The sequence below is a fragment of the Rhinolophus hipposideros genome (genome assembly GCF_964194185.1).
Source record: "Rhinolophus hipposideros genome assembly, chromosome: 20".
In the NCBI taxonomy this organism is placed as follows: Eukaryota; Metazoa; Chordata; class Mammalia; order Chiroptera; family Rhinolophidae; genus Rhinolophus; species Rhinolophus hipposideros.
The window spans coordinates 5,439,335-5,462,432 of NC_138066.1; the positions used below are offsets into that span (position 1 = coordinate 5,439,335).

Sequence of the window (23,098 nt, forward strand, 5' to 3'; positions counted from 1 at the left end):
ACATATTTTCCTGAAGCACAAGGTAAAGATTCACTAGTCTGCCGGATGGCCCATGATGTTCTATTCTTATAATTTTGGTTACCTGACGTAGAGAGAGATAAACCACCACAGTTCCCTTAATAAGGTAGAAGACAAAGTGCCCATTAGTTGTTGAATGAAAACCATATTAAATTTAAAACAACCAAAAAAAAGCACGCAATAAATTAGTGAGAGAAAAAAATTGAGATTTCTACGTGGGAATCTAATATCCATCTCCCAGCAATAGCACAGACAGTTGTCCTTTTGAGAGAAAGATTACCAACATTTTCAAACTTTTTAAAACCATGATCCACATTATTTATATGCATATACATACAAAACCAATAAATATGAACTACATTCTCTTATATGGTATTTTCTGATTTTTTTTTAACCTCTCCTATTTTATTCTATTCTATTGTTTGTTTTTTAGTGCAAGTTGAGATCTTCTAAAGCCGTGGTTCTCAATGGGTTGTTCCCCCTCCCCCTCCATGGGAAATTTGGAAATGTCTGAAGACATTTTTGGTTGTTATCATGCCCTGGGAGTGAGGGGAGGCTGTTACTGACTTCCACTGGGTAGAGACCAGGGATGCTGCTTAAATTCTACAATACACAGAGCAGCTCCCACATCAGTTACCCATCCCAAAATATCAATAGTGTTGAGGTTGAAATCTAAAGGGTTGTGCCCACAGAACTCAAAAACTCGGGTTACCAAGAAGGGAAGACCATAGTTTGTAATAATATGCCAAGATTGTCCCAAAGGAATGATAAGAACAATTTTTGTGTTCCTGGGGACCCCACAAAGTAGACGCATTTTCCCTTATTATAGTGCTCGGTATCCTCTTTCTTCAAGTTTATGTCAACTTGTGAGACTTAGATCTTCTAGGCCACACAGGGCACTTTGAGGTTAAAATGTTAATGAATGCCTTTCTAAGTGCCCATGACAGCTGATTCAGCACTCAGGGTGATTAGCAGGGTTGGGTTAGAACTAATGAGCTTCGGGTGCCAGTAGTGGGTATTTGAGTTTAGTGGGGCATTGGGTCCCAACAGCACTCAACTTCTTTCCGACCTGCTTGGGCTTCTATTACTTCAAAACCCAGTGGTGAGAAAACTGCTGAAATGGCAGTTTATTCCCCATCAGGCTAATTACTTCTTTTCCCAAGATCAAGACTATATTTTGGAACGGCTGAAGCATCTGAAAGAAGAGAGAACCTCCTGCCTACTGGGGCAGGGAAGCTAAGGCAGTTTTTGTGCCCCTCAAAAGAAATAGGCAATGAGCAATGAATCTGAAAGCAGAACACAAAGTGGAAGGACTTCTAATGTGGCCTGTGGACCAATCTGGCCAACAAGCAGGTTGTGACTAAAAACACAGAAGCATGGGTTTGGGAGGTGTGCCATTGCAGACAGATGATGCTGTGTTGGAAGAAAGGGTGTCAGTGAGACTAGGAAAGCTCGACAGACTACGTGTAGACAATAGAGAATTTGGAAGGAAGCATGTGAAGTTGCTTTGGGTTGGAAAGTTTGAGGTTGTCACAGAAAGCTCTCATCCAACTTGACATGCAAGGATGATATTTTAGTTTTCTTATGAATAAGCAATGAATTTTTTTTATCTAAATAGAAATGTTGTGCCTATTCTTCATCATTCTTAACTATAATCACTATAGATTAGTTCTATAGAGATACACTGGTTGGGAATTATTTTAGAGGTCACTCTGGCCTGGAGGTAGGGTCCTAGATTTTTGTTCCTATTTGATTGGTATAATGTTGAGCAAATTACTTTAACTCCTAGCCAAGCTCTTGTAATATTTAAACGGGATACGATAGCTGAAGGCTTGTTTTCCCTTGAACATAGTAATGCTATGGATTTAAGAGCATGGATAAGAATGGAAATGTCCAAAGTAAAGTACAGCAGATCCTGTTTACATCACGACTCAAGCAGACACTAGAAAACTAAAGCATATTGGGGCAAGGCAAGCTATGATGAGTCAAAATGTTGTGCTTATAAGGAGTATGAAGAGTGTCAGTAGCAATAGCATATCAAGTTCTTCATCGACCCTTTGCCAGGCTTCTTACTAATTTGAGGGTAGAAGTTAGGAGATGGTGGCAAATTACTGAATTTGATTTTTATAGCAAGGGTACCTTGGTTAGTTCCATTAAATGGATGAGGAAACTGAGACAGAGAAATTAAGACACTTATGTGTCACTAAGTTATTAGGAAATGGAACCAAATCTGATTCATTTTCATCCTATTTTTTCATTCTACGCCAATTTCTTGCTTCACACCAGGTGCTTCACACCAGGGCATGAGCCTCTGATAATTTGTATTTCTACAGACATTTTAAATGTCTTGCAGGCAGTTAACAGTATATATTGAAGCTTACTTAATGTGGGGAGAACAATCCAACCAAATCAATAATAGTTTGTAATTACCTTCTTTTTTTCTAGACTTGATAAAGGTTAAACAATAATCGTTTCTTTCCCCTGGCAGCTGGCATAAATGAATGAAATAACTATACACATCAGTATCGAGTTATTTATAAAATCTCATGTATTTTAATCATCTGAAATTCCAAACTAAATCAACTGCAAGATATTTAAGAGATTATATGGCAGTTGGCTGTCACTGTGCCTAAAAGTAAACAAACCATCATTTTTATCATCATCATCATCACCATCATCATCGCCATGCTAAGCACTTTCAGCTTATTTGTTAATTTGTACAGCATTTTGAGTAGTTTTAACAGCTTCTCATCATGGCTTTTCCTCGTCATAGTAGAAACAGTCATTGCCTTCATGACTCCATCCCCAGCAGGAGACACTTCACTTGCATCTTTATAAAGGAAAAATGGACTAAAATAGAGGTTAAGTGGCTCGTTCACTGATTTCAAATTATCAGTGTTACACACAAGAACCAAAGCCAACCATTCTATAACTTTTGACAAATAAAGTCAGTACAGTAACCATTTAGATTTCATCTTATGACCCTAAGCAGCTACCAGGATTAGGACCTATCTAATCTATTTTTGGCATTTTAAGGACAAGTTAAGGAATAAAATGGATCAAATCAGAAGTAACAATTATATTTCTTAGAGGGTATAGCGATATTTTCAATGTCTAGAAGTATAATGTTGACCCACAATTCCCTTCCCTAGAGGTAACCACTGTTAATAATTTGGTGTGTATCTGTCCAGATGTTTAGCAAGCCTATATTATATACAAATACAACATATTAGTTATCTCTGGCTAAAATAATGCTTCATACCATTACCACAAAACCTCAGAGACATACAATAACAGTTATTTGTTTTACAAGTCTACAGGGTTCAGCTGATTCAGGCTAGTCTGAGATCTCAGCTAGCCTTGCTCCTGTGCCTGTGGTCAGCTGTGAGTCAACCAGATGTCTTTCCAGATAAGTGCGTCTGTTCACATATCTGGGGAATCATAGCTGTGTGAAGCTGATCTAGGGTGGTCTTTGCTGGAATAACTTGGGTGACTCAACCATTTGTTTCACCCCCCAGAAGGCTTGTCCAGACATGTCCTCACAGTGATGGCCAGGCACAAGAGCATGAGTGGAACACATAAGAGGTTTTCCCAAGCCTCTTCTTGTATTACAACTGCTAATGTCCATTGGCCAAAGCAAGTCACATGGCTGAACTCAGTATCAAGGACTGGGAAAATGGATTCTACTTATGGTGAATGAGCTGCAAAATCCATGGCAAAAGGGTAAAAACAGAGAGAGGGATAAAGAATTGGTACCATCAACACACTGAGCCTAACAATCACTGAAACATATTTTAACACACAAGAATTTTTTTATTGCCTATTTTTACAAATATAAGATAATAGCCTATCATTTTATGACTTATACTATTTGAATTTTTTTAAAAAGATATTTGAAACAAATGTAATTTAATCTTTCTCACATTGCAAAATATTTTATTATATGGATATACTGTACCAGAAGTTTTTATCCAGTCCTCTAATGCTGAACATTTAAGTTGTTTCCTGTTTTGGAGGCTTTTGTAACAATACTTCAGTGGACCCCCATTTACATAAATGTTTGTGTATTTACAGTGGTATTTCTGTAAATTGAACATGTAAAAAGACTGTAGGATCCAGCAAGACTGAGCCCTCTGTTAGTTCCCTGAACATGCCACAATCTCCGATGCCTTCATGTTTTCAAACACTGTTTCTTCTAGAATTCCTCTCCCTCTCCCACTTGACCCTTATAAACCATAGTGAAACCCATGATCAAGTGAAATACACGTAGCATAACTGTCGATTGTCTCCTAGGCTCCATATCAGACTAACTCCGCAATATCTCAAGTTCACAGCTTATGCAATTTAACCACTTATCCTCATTATCATCCTAGTCTTCACTCAAGCAACCACTGTATTTGTGAAATCATCTCTAAATTCCTTCAGCAGATCACGCACTCTTTCTCTGAATGTAATAAACACTCCCATTATAGTAATCCTACCAATGAAATATATTTGCTATTAAGCCTATCTGCCCACTAGATGGTGAGGTCTTTAAGAGTAGGAACAATGTCTCTCTGTCCTTGTAATTCCATTTTCTCTAATAAGGGATGCTTGGACAAGGTTGGCACTCCGTAAATGTTTGCTAAATAAAAATCTTACACTTGAGGTCAAACCTAAAGGTTGCCATGTAATGATCATTCAATAAATATTTATTGAATATGTGCACTGAATTAGGTATGTTTGAAATGAGAGAATGGGAAGAATGTGAATGTGCTTCCTTGAAATGAGATGATGGGTGTTTTTTAGAACATCTGATGAAATTCCAGACTTTTCCCTCAGAAAAATGAATATATGCTCATGTTCACATTTTTACATACACTTACAGTGAGCTCACTACTTCCTGATACTCATTCTTTGGGACTCAGATTAAGAACGTTTGCCTTCAGTTGATAAGAAGATGCCTATGTCAGACTTTACACTGAGGGCAGATTTGGGGGACTTGAATTTAGACCATCCATCATGACCCACCCACTATAGCCCTTTATCCTTAACTCATGACAATTGTGCAAGTTGCCAGAATAGGCATTGTGTCATATCTATGTCTTTATCTACATTTTAGATATCTTGCCTATCCCTGAAATAGTTTTAGAGACTCACATTATTTTAGGCTACTGATAATGTGATATATACAAATGGAAACATCTACTGCACACATGTCTATGACTCAGGATTGCATTCCCAAAAAGTCAATTTTACTATATATTAACTTAAATTTAAAATAAAACAAAAGCTTTAGTGAGGAACATTAAAGAAAATTTGTATAAATGAAAACCGCGTCATCTTCCTAGATTGACAAGCCCAATATAGACAGATGCCATTTCTTCCTAAGTCAATCTGTACATTTTATGAAACCCCAATTCCAGTGGCAGAAGGAAGGGGACTTGATACAAATCTTCTATAATTAATTCTTCAGTCCATTTGGAAAAATATCACTTTCAATAAAAAGTATTCAAGAATAGAATAGACAGGCAACTTCATGTTAGATTTAAGACATATTAGGACAATACAATAATTAAGAGTGCTCTGCTAGTGCCCAAACATAGAACATAATATAAAAACTTAATATACAAACAATATAAAAACTTGACATACAAAATGAAAGTTATATAGGAATTTACTGTATTAAGTAGGTGAGATCATTGTTGGATAAAAAGAAAGTTATCTATCAGTAATTAAAAAAAAAAGGTATTTAGAATTCAACCTCAGCAATTATCTAAAATGAATTCCAAAATGAATAAAATTAAAATTAAGATGGATATTTGTTTATATTATATTAAAGTAAGAAAGACCTTACTTAGAAAACATCATAAAGAAAATGCAAAAGTCATAAAGAAAAAGACTGATAGATTTAAAAACATAAAAAAATTTAAAACCATAAATGAAAAGGAAATGAGAAATTATAAACTGGAATATTTGCTACATACAAAAAAAAAGGATAAATATAAATAATATAGAAAATGCTTAAAATCTAAGAATAAAGATATCTAGTATAAAATAATAGCAAAGAATAATATAAAAGCAGGAAATGTCTTTAAAATTTATATTCCTAATTATATATGGGACAATGCTCACTAGTTTAAAACATAAGTATTAAAATATTAAAATATCATTTCCCTATGTTTATTGGCATTAATTGTGTAATATCACAACACACAATGAGTGCATGAGAAAACACATACTTCAATATACTGACTAAAATATTAAATATTAATAAAATATTAAAAGTAATATATTAAAATTCAAAGACAAAATTTAAATACAGTTACAGAAGGTACTTATGATTTGTAAGGTTTGTAATATGATTCAGAAACTTTTAAAATATGCATGCTTTCATTTTCACTTCAAGGAAATAATTAAACACGTGAATAAATTGTTTAACTTTGTAAACAACCTAAGTATCCATCAGTAAGGGATTCACTAAACACTTTATGGCAGCTCATATAATGTGATACTACACAGTCATTTAAAATAAAATTGATGTATATTTAACATCAGGAATGATGTTTCCAATTCATGCCTACATGCAAAAAGCATTTAAAATAATGCATGTATAAACTGATCTATTTTACGAATAATTTATTATAAAGATCTTCATAGAATAGTCTGGATGGATATATTTTAAAACATCTGAGTGCTGGGTGGATGATGTTACTTTTTAAAATTTTGTGCTTATCTGAATTTTATAATTTTTCTATCATGAACCTTTTTCACTTGTGTAATTTTTAAATTTTTGAAACATTTAATTTTAAAACGTCCATTTGGAAAGCAGCTCTTTTTTTCATGGTCTCACCCTAGAGCCTATGATATTTGGTCTTCCTGTGCTGAAAGAAGAGAAACTCTTGTTTAATCACATAAATGTAGGGAGAGTATATCTATGACTTCTCTGCTGTAGAAAAACCATCTGGTCCCTGTGAATTGTTTCATTTGGAAAATCCAATTCCTGAGGACCCTCAGGCTTGTTCTGGAGCCAGAGCCTCATCTGCCTCCCTTCTCGTTCTTTAGAATGACTTCTCTGAGCCCTGGTACATTCTCGTCGGGTCCACTCTTAACTCCGCAGGTCTCTGGACAAGAGGACAAATGGAGGCCCTTCATCCCATATGTCTAAACATTTAAAAAGCAATAAGTTAAGCTGATAAGCTATTAATTGGAATATATTCTATTCTCCCATTTTGATAAATATTACTTCATGACAACAAAACAGAAAAATGTTTAAATCTACTGTTTTTATATGGCTGACAGTTTTGGCAGAATACCAAAGATGACTAGATTTAATTATTATTATCAGCTGGGTATTCTTTTGATGGGCTAGCAATGTTTGGATGAGTAATAAAATAAAGATATATACAAATCCTGACCTCATTTACTTACGCAATACAATTTGTTTTCATCCTTAATTTCAACAAAGTACTAATTATAGTACTATCAAAATTTTTGACAATAGTGATCTAAAGCAGTAGTTGACAAACATTTTCTGAAATGGTCAAAATAATAAATATTTTAGAGTGTGTAGACCATATGGTCTCTGTCACAACTGCTTAACTCTGCTGTTATGTTCAAAGGCAGACACAGACGTAGACAACACATAAGCAAGTGGCATGGCTATGTTTCCATAAAATGTTACTGATAAAATAGTTGGATTTGCCCTCTGGACCATAGTTCAGCAACTCTTGATCTAAAGGATTTTTAAAGTGCCATGTTACAAATTTGGATGCACCATGATCCAAATTGTACATCAAAGTAAGTATAAAAGCTAAAATTATTTTTGTATGTTTTTAGAAGTCATTTTCCTTCTGAAGTATTCCAAGTAGATCAACGTCCAAAGACAAAACATGAATTATAATTAAGAAATATTAAAATTTGAAATAAAAATTCAAGTTGACTTCTTATTATTTTTTTTTAAAATTGTAATTAAATCTTATTAAAAATGTTCATAAATTCAGAACTATTTTCAATTCTAGCCTGCAATGTACATTGAGTTGTCAATGGAAAGAATTCCATGCTTCACCTCTTTCACCTAGCCCTACGTATTTACAAGTTTCCAAGTAGCATCATTCAATTCATAATACAAAGTGTCCCTCCACCTCCACATGCAACTACTCTGAGTATCACGCTAATATATTAGTAACTCCCAGACCATGAATTGTAATAGGAGGAGAAGCAAAGAAATTAACACTCAGTAATACCAGCAAATGACACTTTTATCAAGAAGCTATTTCATGCTATCTGATATGAAGGCATTTGATAAGTTACATAATTTATCTTCTTTCTCCGCTATCTACTTCCCTCACTCAAACCTTCTTTCCAGTGTAGGCAGCAACACAAACCCATCTATATTCTCAGTGGTCAGACGTTTGTTTTGAAGACACAGGGCAAGAGGTTTGCAGAAGCCTTCCTGGGTCCCGAACAGTGTCCACCACGAGAGTCGCTATTTAGGGTCATGGGCTGCCCTGCTGTGCTAGCGCTTGAGGGACAGTTTCTTTACTAAATTGTTGTGTCATGTGGGACTTTCCAAATTGTAGGGCTTTGAGCTGGAGCCCTTCTTGTCTACAGGGACTAGTGATGTTTTTCGCCTGTATCCGTACTGGAGAAATGCTTTTCTCCTTCATAGTGGCCTGCCGTACACCTACGCTGAAAGACTGTGTCTAATGGACACTCGTTGATTGCTTTCCTGAGGTTTGTTTTGTCTGCATGCCTCATTTCATGATGATGTCATTATTTTGGACGTTTGTTGTATATCATGAGACCGAGATTATTGGGGAAGTTCTGTTCTGATGTGAGACGGATTGTGTATCATTTTCTGCTATTCAGAATCAGGGAAGCTGATGGCAAGATACTGAGGGCAAATTTTAGAAAGAATACCCAGGCAGTCCAAGGCCCCAGGCTACACAAAATCATGGCTTCACACGGCTTTTCCTGTTTTAAACTCAAAAGAGATATTGACTTAGCACCTACTCTGTGTCTACTACCCAGTAAATAAACAAACTAACTAAAAATCAAGCAAACAGAAAACAAATGAAAAACCCACTGTTGCCAAAATGTAACAAAGAACCTTTCTAAAATATCAGGTTTTTCCTTATTGTGACTTCAACATGTTTCTCCTTCAGCTTCCCCACTCTCCTTAGATTGTTGATTTCCAGACAAGGAAAGCAAGCTTCTCCCCTTATCTCCCGAAGCACATATGCAAAGACCTGATAATTCCTGGCTGACGGAAGAGTCTGTTTTGAAGCAGCTGTCCACAGCAGCACAAAAGCTGATAGCACAGCTCTCAAGCTAATCATTTATATAAAACCCCTGTCAGAAGCCACGATGAGCCAGTAGACGGGGTTTGCTGTGGCACTCGCCACCGAGCGGGGAGCGGTGCCTGTTTTTGGCTCAAACCCTGCCCACTTTAAGAACTGCGTGCTCCTGTTCTAGATTGATCTTATAATGTGGTTAAAGTACCTAGTATCTGGTACTTTTCTGCCTTTCATCAATGCTCGTGCTGAATGGAACTTTCCTGCTTCAGAAGCACTACAAGGGAATTTCCCCTCCGCAGAGGAACTTTGCTTTCGGAGATTTTGAAGCATCAAGGTGGCCAAGCCCTGTCTCTATTGCAGTTTGAGAATTAAGGCAGAATGATAACTTATTGAAAGAATGGTGAACCAAGTGTCCAGAGAACCGGAATTGAAGCCAAGCTCTGTATTCGTTTGGCTTCCATGACTTCTCAGATCTTCCCACATTTGTGAAATGAAGGGGCTGGATAAGGGCTTTTCCACATTTCCTCCAATTCTGATGTTCAGTGGAGCTGCCACTTAGAACAGTCTTCCCTCTTTCCTTTCTCCTGTACATTCTGTTGTTTCTCCCACCTTCTTGGGCTCTTCTTCTTTGAAATCAGTCTCTCTGTCTCTCTCTCTCTCTCTCTCTTTCTCTCTCTCACACACACACACCCATACCCCCCCCCCCCACACACACACACAGACTCCTACGGGTTTATGAATATCAGGCTTTAGATCCTGAGTAATGATATTTTATTTTTACTCTTTTATTTACTGTCATTTTTTATAACTAGATTTGGTATTGTTCTTTGACTTATTTCTATTCTAACCAATTTCAGATTTCCCTTAGTTTTTTATACACTGATTTCTTCATTCTTGAGCTTTTAATTTGGCTCTCTCTGTGGTTTAACTGAAATGAAACTTCAATGTTTGATTTTCTCAAGGTAGATGCTAGCCACCACCGGTTGCTAAGATTTTTGAATCACTGCATATTTGAAAATGTCATTTTGCTACAACTTCGAATGAAGTAAAACTCACCTGAGTACAAAGGTCTTTTCCCCTTTAATCTTTTACAGCCTTTGGACACTTGTAATTAAAGTCCGAACCCAAACTCCTCCTCCCCCCATTTGTCAGTAGCCTAGTTATTGTGCTATTTTGTTTGTCTTTCTGTATGAATGTCTATGAAATACTTTCTTTATTCTGAAAGTCTAAAAATTTTATTAATGTTTTTTTAAAGTGTGGATATTTACTGCACTAGAGTGAGGAATTAGGATCAGGCACCAGTGGCGCGCAGGGTGCGAAACTTAACTCTCAGGGGCATGCAAGTGTTGAATTCTGCACAAAGGGGTAAAAGAATAATTGTCACTTTTTAGCTTGGTGCACAAAGAATGTCTTAAATCCAGAGACGGACCCACTGTGGAGAGGTATGACCTGTTCCTATCTTTTTCCAGGTGGTTTCTTAGGCTCTGATTGGCTTATATATACTGACATTATTCAATTTGTCTGTGAACTTTAGTTTTTAATATTAGGGTTTTTTCCCCCTGGATATTCTTTGATATTTTGATAGGACACTGGGAGAAGCACATCATTTTCCAAAAGCCAGACATCATTTTAAAACAGGGTTTGGGATAATGTACACAGGGTTAGAAATGATATTTTAAATCTTATGAATGCATTAGTTCTCCAATAAAGTAAACTCAGAAGAAGATCAGAGGGTGAAGCAATGAGCCTTGTAAGATATTGGTCTATTTTTGTATTTTGTAAGAGTCAACAAATGAGATAATTTGTGGGATTGCTTGGGAAACTCTAAGGTCCTACACAAACATAAATCATTATTGTTTGAATTTATGATCCAAGATAACTCTTGCCCCTTCCCTTTCAGAACTGTTCTTCCAGTGACCTGAGTACAGATAATATTTTCTGCCCTCTTATAAGGTTCCCAAAAATTATCAATCAAGAATCTTTTGACTTTTCTCTCTCCCCTGGAGTGCCAATGGACATTGTGTCGCTTTCTTGAAATAAACTTTTTTCCTTTGTCATAAAGCATTTCTCTTTCTTTGGAAGAAAAGAAAAAAAAATCTCCTTCTCTTTCTTTATTTGATAGCTAAGAGATTTATAAGAAATCTGCTATCACCAGCACTGGGAAGTGTACCAGCCTTTAAGATTGATGTTTGACTTATCTAGACAATGGTTTGATTATTAGAATTGCACATATAGATTCCGTCAGTGTGGGAGCTGGTTTAAAAACATGTCTTTTTCTTCCATAAGAGCCAAATCAACTAAAGGGAGTTTTCTTTCCAGCTTTACAAGGCACGTTTAGAGTGGGGTCCCCTATAACAACAGCAGGAAAAGAAATATTGGTGTGATTGGAGCTTGGCCCAAGGGATGGCAGGCTGACAGCACCAGGAGTTTGCAGCCATTTCCTCTGCTCCAGGCTCACGCCATCAGGGACCCACAAACTACCTTCATGCTGTGGCCATGAAAAGAGCATGTTTTTCCTAGAATTTTCTACTGCCAACGTTTTCCAAAAACAGACACATGGTTCTGTTTGGTAGTGTAGACTAAAAAAAAAATGTATGTGTACATGGGCCAGATTTATTTATTCCTCAAGGTAAATTACCTTTGCATTACAACTCAGGGACTTTCCCTTGGAGCAGATCTTTCTCTTTCAGAAGAAAGCTGTTGGAAAAACATGCAACGTATTTTACCTCTTTGCACAGTCCACACAGGATGATTTGCACTCTGGGGTGAATAGTCAAGTCATGCCTTTAACATGCATATGTTTTGACAAAATGTCAAAGATGACCAATGATATCAACCAAAAGCGTCCCACTGATGTTCCCTGACTGTCTGGGAAGGTTAAAAGAATATGTGTTTTGAAGATAAATGAACCTGGATTTTCAGTCTGTCCCTTTCACTCATTACTGCATATCTTTGGACAAGTCCCATTACCTCTCTGAATCTATTTCCTCATCTGTGAAATTATGATAATTTCACTGCTGTGAGATGCAGAAAATAATGCATCAGAACTTGGTCTCTAGTAAATGCTTAATAAGAGTTCATTTACTTCTGTCTTCATCATGTTCTTCGTAAGGCACCTGAACTTGAATTAGTGGCTGCCCTGTATCTGTTATTTATGACTTAGTCCTATCCATGAACTTCATCTTCTAGTTGTGACATCTTATTTTGATGTTTCAGGCACAGAGGAAACATGGGGCAGAGATGGGTTTCCTTGGTCACTGCATTATCAAATGCAATGGGACTTCCTGGTCTTTCTGTGGCCTCAAAGTGCGGGGGAAATGCCACATGAGTCTTCATTTGAACGACCCTCAACGCTTTCTCTTGGCATCCATTATTTGAGCTGCATTCTTTCAGATCTCATTGATTTCTAAATCAGTTCTGTAGATGAAGAAGTGCCCTGTCTAATAATTTACACAAAATTGCTGATTGGATTGGTGGAGTCACACTTCAGAACAGCAGTGTGAGGCTGTGCACAGCTTTACATTTAACAAATTAATAATGAATTAGAGTCCTACACCATACGTGGAATCTTAGAGGTAGAAAGGCCTTAGAGACACGGAGGACAATAGTCTTATTTGGCTTATGAAGAAAACAAGTCCTAGAGAACTGAAGTGATTCACTCAAGATCACGCAGCTTATTAATAGCAGAGTTAAGACTGTGTGCGATGTCAGAGGGGTAGTACATTGGGGGACGGGGATATCAATTTGTGAGGGATATAAATGATAAATGTCTAACTATTACATTGTTTTATGCACCTGAAACTAATTTTAAATTTTTTTAAAAAGTTTAAAAAGTTAATTTGAAAAAAAGACTGCATCCACACTCCTGTTTCCAGTTTTGTGCTTTTTCTAAAGCTATGCTGTCTTCATGGAGATATATTATCCATCTGTGACATAGTTTAGAATAAACTAGTAATGTTTTCACTTTGTTACAATTCTTAGGCAGAAGTCCTAACTTTTACAAATCAGCCTCAACTCTACTAAAAGAAAAACTTACTTTTTTTTTTTTTTTTTTTTTTTTAGGGAGAGGGGAGATTACTTTGTTTTCCAAAATAACTGGGTTTTTTGTTTTTGTTTGTTTGTGTAGCAAAATTTTCACCATTATCCACCTTTGAAACATTGGGACATCCTTTGAAAACATCGTCTTTGCTCCCTTCATAAATCAGCTCTTCAGCCACATCAGTTCTCTCTCCCTTTAATATTTCTCATGTTCTCACTACCTCTTTCTTTCCCACTCTCAATCCAGGTCTTTAGCTCCTCAAGTGTGGGTTATATTGGAAGAGCCTCCGAAAGTATGTAACTACCTTCATTCTATTCTTGCTCCATTATAATTTGTGCATTGCCTCAGATTTATCACTGACGTTAATCATACTGTCATGTTTTTAATCTAATTTTATAGAACTCCCCCATACAAGAAGTCAAATTCCTTCGTTTGTATACAGTTCAGTTTGGGTCTTTTAGGATCTTCACAGCTACCTTCTGGATAACTTTCTCACAGTCTCAAGTTCTCCATCTGTCAAATTTGCTCCATCCAAGCCATCTTCTGTATATTCTTTTCTTATTCTCTTTGCCAGCAGACTATCTCTGATTCACTGCAATAGAAATAACCTTGCCCTAGGACCATCCACTGCCTTCCATATACTGACTGTGGGAACTTGTGCATGCCAAGCAGCCTCTCTGAATTTCAGCTTCTGGTCAGAATAAAATGGGGAACATGCTATCTACCTTATCTTTCCTATGGCTGTGTAAAGGTTAAACGAGAAAACAACTGATAAAGTGTTGTCCAAACATAATGCATTCTTCAGATATCTCTGTGCTAGTGTCCACACTCTAGACATGACACTGTGAACACTGCTGAGCTTATAGCACCCTGCGAATCAATGGCCCGCGTGGGCGGCAGAGACTAGGCAGCTCCTCTTCTGATAACTTTTCTGGGGTGAGGGGGGAGTGGTCATGGAGAGGTCCACTGATTCCCTGGTATGGGAGCTCAACCTCTTTTACTTCAGGATCTGAATTTCCACAAATGGAGATGTAGTTGGTTTTGCAAATGCCCTTCTCTGAAATGCATGTTTTTCTTGAAGAATATGAAGAATCAGTCCACTGATTTCCTTATCTGTTGTAAACTCTTACTGAAGTATAACATAATTCAGAAAAGGACACAGATCCTGGGATATAGTTCCATAATTTTACATAAGGTGGATACACGTGTGTAAACAGTACCCAGCTCAGGAACTGGGGTATTTCCATCTCTCCAGAAACCTCTTTTCCCCACTTCCAGTCACTAATTCCCCAAGGGTAAACACTGTCCTGACATCTAATGCTCTAGGTGAATTTTTGCTTGTTTTTGAACTTTTTGTAAGGGAAATTATATAGTATATACATCTTTGTGACTGGCTATGTTTGTTGACATTGTGTGTGTGAGATATAGTCACAGATTTTGAGTCATTCATGACAATTCTGTATAGTAGTTTATATATATATATATATATAGTAGTTCATATATATAGTAGTTTATGATACATATACATATACGAACACATATGAAATATTATATATATATACATATGTATATGTATATATACTCAAAAATAGAAGGATATACAAGTTTGGGCAGCTTGCATCTGGGGCTGTTTGATTAACTATGAACATTTATGAGCATGTCTTTTGGTGAACATATGTACAATTTCTAATGAGTAGAGCCCTGGCAGTGAACTTGCTGGGCCATAGTATATGCACATGTTCAGCTTTAGTAGATAGGCCCAGTTTTCGAAAGTCATTATGCCAGTTTGTACTCAAACCAACAGAGGACCAGTCGGTCCACATCCTCGCCCACACTCTCTATGGTTTTTATACTAGCCACTCAGGTGACTGTGTCTTAGTGTGGCATTCATTGTGTTTTCACGTGCATTTCCCTGATGATTAATATAGTTCAGCATCTTTTCATACATTTATAGACCATTTGGATACTGTCTTTTGTATTCAGTATCTGTTCAAGTTTTTTGCTCATTTTTCTTTTGTGCTGTCTTTTTTTATACTTACTGATTTATAGGAATTCTTTATATATTATGGATACAAATCTTTCTTTTGTCAGATACATGTATTTTAAATATTTTCTTCCATTCTGACGCTTACCTTTTTACTTTCTTAATGGTATAATTTGATGAACAAAGCTCCTGTTTTTAATATAGTCCAGTTCATCATTACTTCCTTTAGAAATTTGAGAAATGTTTGCCCCCACTAAAAATTATTAAGGTGTTCTCCTAGGTTTCCTTTCAAAAGTTTTATTATTTTATCATTCGTATTTATATCTACATGCCATCAGGAATTGATTTTCAAATATGGTAAGAGATTAAGATTTTTTTAAATTAAAGTTTATTGGGGTGACAACTGTTAGTAAAATTACATAGATTTCAGGTGTACAATTCTGGAATACATCATCTATAAATCACATGGTGTGTTCACCACCCAGAGTCAGTTCTCCTTCCATCACCACATATTTGATCTCCTTTACCCTCATCTACCATCCTCCTCCCCCCTTATCCTCTGGTAACCACTAAATTATTGTCTGTGTCTATGAGTTTTTGTTTCTTCATTTGTTTGTCTTTTTTCTTTGTTTTCAGTTGTATATCCCACATATCAGTGAAATCATATGGTTCTCTACATTTTCTGTCTGACTTATTTTGCTCAGCATAATAATCTCAAGATCCATCTGATTTATATTTCTATATGGATAACCAGTTAACCAGACACCATTTATTAAAAGTATAATGGGGAAAGATAATATTTTAGGAAGAAGCACCTCCAGAGAGAGTCAGTAGCAGTTCCAGTGGGCAGGTGTGGGAACAAGAAGACAATATGAGAGCAGTGTGAATTCAGGGAAAATGGCCCAAATGGATAAGAAGGGTGAAGCACATGAGATGGGTTCCTTGCTTGTACTTTCTTGATGGATTATATGCACAATGATTATATGTGTCGTTGAGTGCCATTGAGGCTACCTCTGGGTGGTGCCCTGCCCATGGAGGTGGTGGTGGTGCTGACTGTGCTAGAGCAGTGGGTCCTTTTCTTCCAAGGGAGGCCTTGCCTCTAGGATTGTCCCTGGAGGCAGCTCTGTCCTATCAGCAGCTTGGCAGTGTGGAATCCCTCTGGGTCATCTTAGCACTCCTACCGTAAACTACTCACTTGATATGGCGCAGGTAGAAAAGAACAAACTAGTTGTCAGGTCTGTCATGGTTCCTACTTAGCCATAACATTTCCCATACCATAGCCAGTTGCTCAAATAAACATAGGCCCCTAGAGACATATCCCAGTGTCACTGATTGGATCCAAAATAAAATCCCCAGGACATTCAGGTAGCACAATGTCTTGAATCAGATGGAAATTTTACCAGATTCCTTCTTGGCACAACTGCACCACACCTCATAGTAGGACATTGATTCCCCTTGAAAACAGTTCATCTTTCTCACACCATAGCAAGCCTATCTCCATCCTTCCAAAGAACTTGGCTTTCTTTGCCAGCTCATGTCCCTCAAATCAGATATCATCACTGTCTGTCTACATGTCATAAACCGGAAGCCTCAAACAGACAGGTGTGTGGATGTTCCTGGAACATGCCAGAGGGTCTCTCATTTCCTCTGGGTCCCAGGTATCTGCACTGAATGGGGTTCTCCTGGCAGTTGGGGATTCTGAACAGCATGTGTCACTTTCTTAAGAAAAGTGCTTGGAATAATCCCTGTAGTAATCGTCATGCTTTCACTCCATTTACAGTCAAGATTTCCCAAACCTGTGGCTGGATTTTTCTGGTGAGGTGAGCAAACTGAGATTTGAGAGGTTAAACGACTAGGCTGCGGTCACCCAGCTGGCAGTAGGCAGAGACAGGACACAAACCTCATCTTCTAATTTCATAAAGCTCCGCAAAAATCTCAATTATAAGAAATTATTATGTTCTTCTTTGCTCTAATAAGAGGAAAGCAAAACAACAGCCTCCTTCAGTACCTTGTGCTAATGTTTAATTATCAGCAAAGCCAAGAAGACTCCTTTGTCTAATTAAATTCTATCAATGCAGTGAAACCCCTATCTTTGTGGGGAATTCTTTTAAAGATAAATTATGGTAAAATAGACATAACATAAAATTTACCATCTTAATCACTTTTAAGTGTACCATTCAGTATGTTAAGTACATTTACATTGTTAAGCAGTCACTCGGCAGAGCTCTTTTTATCTCATAAAACTAAAGCTATACTTAGTAAACAACTCCCCATCCCCCTCCACCCATCCCGCAACAACCACCATCCTATTTTCTGTCTGTATGAATTTGACTCCTCTAGCAGTCAATGAAGTATCATATTCATGGAATCATACAGATCTGCCCTTGTGTGACTGGCTAATTTCACTTAGCATAAAGTTTTCAAAGTCCATCCATGCTGTAGCATGTGTCAGAATTTCCTTCTTTTATGAGGCCAACATGTTGTTTATCCATTCATCAGCATATGGACACCTGGTTACTTCTACGTTTTGGTTATTGTGAATTCTTCTTGTGTTTTTCAGGGACAAAGAGCAAATGTATGCAACTCACCTTGTAATAATCTTTAATTGGTTTGTGAAATCCCTTCTTATTCTTTTCTTCTTCAGGAGAAACAAATAAGCTTCTCTAATAGTTTTTTGTAATCCTGGTTTCTAACCATTTCCCCATCTCCATATTTATTATAAATGTCTTCAAATCATTTTCCACCATTTAGAGATGAAATTAGAATAGCCTACACTGTTAGCCTGGAAATTAAGACCTCCAAGGATCTATCCTTCCCATCATCCAATTGAATTTCTCATCCTCACCCCAACTTTTTCTGTCTTCAGGCAAACTTCCTATGTCTTCTCATTGCATACCCGTTTCTGTTCCCATAGCCTGTCTGGTATTTCTGCAAAGCTCTTATAATACTGGGATGGTTCTTTTCATTGCCCATCCTAGACTCAAGCCTTTACACAGAGTAGAGTCACAGTATATACTTCATTCGGGTAAGGAAAGAGTTTCTAAGTTCTCCTAAACACTTTGAAATATGGTATTCCAAATTATATGTGCATTTCATTTTATGTCATATACGAGCTCTTTTCTAACCATTAAAATTCAAATTGCAGTAAGAAAATGAATAAAGAAATTAAAAGGGAGACTGCTATAAAAAAAAACTGTTATAAGTTATTTCACAAATCAAACGTCTTCTACAGTGTAAGCTCAATTAAAGATTTATTTAGACTATCACTTCTTCCTTTTTAAAAAAGTAGCTTGCAGGCAGTTTATAGTTAACCTCGACTCCCCATTCCACCCCGTGCTAAACCAGTCAGCTTTTCTCATCCTGTAGATGACAGGAATTAATATTTTTCTTCTGAAATCCTATTTTAGTCGTTTCCTTCTCAACTCCCTCTTTTGGATAGCTATTTTCCCTACTCTATTGAGATAAGTTAAAATATGGTCCTTTTTTGAAAGATATTAGTAGTATTTCCTCTGGCCTAGCACAATCTGCCGCTTTAATCTCTGCTGAAAGGCTGCTGGTGATCTGTGCATTCCCCCAGAGACAGAGGGAAGGAAGGCTGAGATTACCAACCAGTAGCTCCCAAGTGAAGTATCTCTATTTTATTAGTCAAAATATGAGGTCGAGTAGTTAAAAGTCAGAGATTCTAGGAAAGGAAGCAAGAATGCTGATTTTTTAAAAAATAAACAAATACTCCTTATCATTTTAGTGATATTTACTTTTACCATCCAAAACCTTTTCACACTTGTGTTCTTTAATGAGATATTCCAACAATTTGTGGATAGATCTCCTGGCTCATCTTATAAAAGTGTAACCTAAGCTTCCACAGTAGGTTGGCATATCCAGTTTTTCAAATCCATTTAAGGGTGGTACACAGTGACAAAATCTGTAAATCCATGTCACACAGTGGCACCAGTGTTGCACAGAGAATAATGACAATTTGTATCTCCCTTGTGTCAACATTGAACTCCCTGGGCTTTGCTTAATCTTATCCAGACCTTAACATACAGTTAAGAAATGGAGACTAGGGTACATTAAACGTGCTTTTTTTTTTTCCTAAAAAGCAACAAATATCAGGCATCTATTTATCATTTCCCTCTTCAAAAAAAAAAAAAAAAAAGAAAAGAAAAGAAAAGAAAGGAAAGATAACCTGACTGCAACGTCAAAGAAAGCAAAATAGCAGAAAACCAGCATCATTATACTAAGGCAGTGTCAGTGCTACTCGATAGTCACAAATGTTGAGGAATTTGTGTCCGATACAATACAGATGGGAACCAGAATGTTTAAGACCCAGTTGACCCAAAGTCTAAGATACCCTTCAAAGAGATCCATTTGAGGTGGTGTGGAAGTGGAAATTGAAAAATTATGAATGAAATGAAATTGGCCATTTGTTATTAATTTTTGAAGCTAGATGTAAGGCACATAAGATTTGTTATAATTTTTCTAGTTTTGTGTACATTTGAAATTTTTCATAACACATAGTTAGTAAACAGTATAGATAAAACTAAATTATAGGAAGTCAACAAAGGCAAACTCACATACCACAAAGTACATTCTTTTATTACAAAATCAAAATAGAAATTAATAACAAAATTACCAACAACAGCAAAAAAAACAACCAGCATGTCAACCATTAGAATTAAAAATTATAAAAGGAAGCAATCCTAGATAATGCCTGGACCAAAAAGGAAGTAACAAGAGCAAAATGCAATTCCTAAGTATTTGTGGAGTTATGAAAATGACAACAGTACATATCAACACTTGTGGAATTTGACCAAGTCTGTACTTAAAGGGAAAATAGCCTCAAAATGCTTCTATTGCTTGAGAATAAAGAATGAAAATAAATGTACTAAGCATTCAGTTAAATAAATTGGAAGAATAACAAAGCATAACTAGAAAAAGAATAAAGGGGGTATTAAAAAGCTAAAAGGCAAATCAGTGAATAAGAAAAGATCATCTAACCTAGAAAGCATAAAGAGAGGCAGAAAACAAAATTACTGTTGAACATAACTTCAATTAGTCAAGGGTAATTTATAGAAAAATACTAATTGCCCAAATTGACACAAGACAAGGCCGAGTATTACAAAAAACCAATAACTATAGATAGACAAACTGAAAAGACATTTGAAGATCCTAGTTCCTTTACTACCCTTAGCCCCAAAAGTGCCAGTATTAGATGGCTTTGTAGGTGACACCCATCAAATTTTGAAGGAATAGAAAATTATTTTCCTACTTAAACTTCTCTAGGATACAGAAAAAACATGAAACATTTCCGACTCCTTTTGTTTGTAGAATATTTCATTCTACAATATTCTACAATATTTCTAACAATTGAGTAAGCTATGAATGAAAAGAAAAACTACAGAAACACCTCATTAGTGAGTACAGATGAAAACTCCAAAACAAAATAAAGACGAATCACATCTAGGACTATATGCCTATTAAAAGAATAGAATACCATGATCAAATAAAGTTCATTTCAGGAATAAAAGTGAATCCTATATAAGGATATTTATGTTTGATTCTTCTCATCAAAGACAAAACACAAAATTTAGTCATTGTAAATTCCCCAAATACATTTATTTTAATATTGATTTGAGCAACATCTACTTCTTATAAAACATGGAATTAGAAAAATATATATATATATGGTGGGTTTAATGGCAGTGCATTTAAATTGGAAGAGTAAATAGGTTTTATCTGTCTTGCTCATACTTTCTGACTGACCCTGAGACCCATCTGTTCTCAGTAGGAAAACATGCTTGAATTGGGTAGCAATATCTGCTTCATCAAGATCCCAGAGGGATTTTTTGTTTTTAGCATGACAAAGTGATTCTAACATTCATCAGGAAGAATAAACAGACAAGACTCATCAAGAATATTTTGAACAATAGAAAGTTAGAATTTACTTTGGCATACATGAAAATACACTCTCACTTGATAATAACACAATAATTAGGCCAATGTAGAGGGGAACCAGGATATTTAGAATACTGTAATGATGACATTTCAAATAATTAGATAAAAGATGGATTAGTCAATAAGTGTTGCTTGTTATGAGAATATTCCGGAATTATGAAAGAAGTATTTTGCGTTATACGTGTATGCTATGATATTATGTTAAATATAATTGCTTTATTTATAAGAAAACTATAGAAAGGGCTCAGAGTATTTTAATACTATCTCATAGCAGTATAATTGTGTTTATTACAATATTCTAATTCACCTAAAGAATTTTCTTACAGTACTGTGGGTTGATAATAATAAAAAAATAAAATAAAATTAGATAGCAATTATTCTGTGCCAGGCACTTTTCTAAGCTATGAGGTATATTAACTCATTTAATTATCACAACAATCACGTGAGATCAATATTATTATTATTATTTTCCATTAAATACACAAGGAACCAGAGGTGCAGAGTGTTTATACAACTTGTCTGCAGTCACACATCTAGTGAGAGCTGAAATTGCAACTCAGATAGTCTGGCTCCAAAATATATGTTGCATTCCCTCTTCTTGGAATGAGCTGTCTATGTAAATCAGGGTAAGTCGCTCGGTGTCCAGACACTACTATGTCGTTTTGTGTTTCCTCAGGGACCTGATGCCGAGAACCCTGGAGGGGCAGATCACCATGGAGAAGACGCCCAGTTACTTTGTCACCCGGGAAGCGCCCGCGCGCATCTCGGCCATGTCCAAGGACACCAAGCTCATCGTGGTGGTGCGGGACCCGGTGACCAGAGCCATCTCGGACTACACGCAGACGCTCTCCAAGAGGCCCGACATCCCCACCTTCGAGAGCTTGACGTTCAAAAACAGAACCACGGGCCTCATCGACACGTCGTGGAGCGCCATCCAGATCGGCATCTACGCCAAGCACCTGGAGCACTGGCTGCGCCACTTCCCCATCGGCCAGATGCTCTTCGTGAGCGGGGAGCGGCTCATCAGCGACCCCGCCGGCGAGCTGGGCCGCGTGCAGGACTTCCTGGGCCTCAAGAGAATCATCACCGACAAGCACTTCTACTTCAACAAGACCAAGGGCTTCCCCTGCCTGAAGAAGGCCGAGGGCAGCAGCAAACCCCACTGCCTGGGCAAGACCAAGGGCAGGACCCACCCGGACATCGACCGCGAGGTGGTGCAGAGACTGCGGGAGTTCTACCGGCCTTTCAACCTCAAGTTCTACCAGATGACGGGGCACGACTTTGGCTGGGATGGATAACAATATAATTTAAAAAGAAAAAATAATATCAAAATATAATATATTTTTTTACCAATCGGTAGAGAAAAGGCAGTTTAATATTTGTGCTGAAAATATTGGTTTCAGTATTTTTTTCAATGAATGTTAAAAGAGAGTTCTCACCTCCACCCTGATCTTCGTGTTTAACCGACACCAAACAGTTGGATAAACTAAAAAAGACAACTTTACTCATCTAAATACTTTCAATTTTTATTTTATGTTTTATATACATAATTATAAAGTATGAGCATCAGTTGCCATTAAAACTTTTAAGAAAATCATGAGGGTAAATCTCTCTTTCTCTACACACACACACACACAAACACACACACGGCCCAGATAAAATTGATACCTATCCTTATCTTTTATCCCTTTAATTTTGTTCCTGTGCCCCACATTTTCTTAAACTGTTTCCCAATTAATAATATTGTATGTTTGTACACCATTTCAGTTATCACAGTGCTTTCAAAGAAAACATTTTTTCTGGTCCTTATACTACTATGTGGTA

At 36.8% G+C, this 23,098-nt stretch overlaps 1 protein-coding gene across 1 annotated transcript in view; it reads left to right on the forward strand.

Moving 5' to 3' along the window:
• HS3ST3A1 (heparan sulfate-glucosamine 3-sulfotransferase 3A1) overlaps positions 1-22,572 on the forward strand; it is a gene marked incomplete at its 3' end in the record, with an annotated part of 87,345 nt that extends 64,773 nt beyond the window's left edge. Inside the window, exon 2 of the mRNA XM_081028172.1 lies at positions 21,951-22,572. Within this exon, the coding sequence (XP_080884298.1) occupies positions 21,951-22,572 (622 nt within the window). The remainder of the gene's footprint in view (positions 1-21,950) is intronic.
• Between the last annotated feature and the right edge of the window lie 526 nt (positions 22,573-23,098).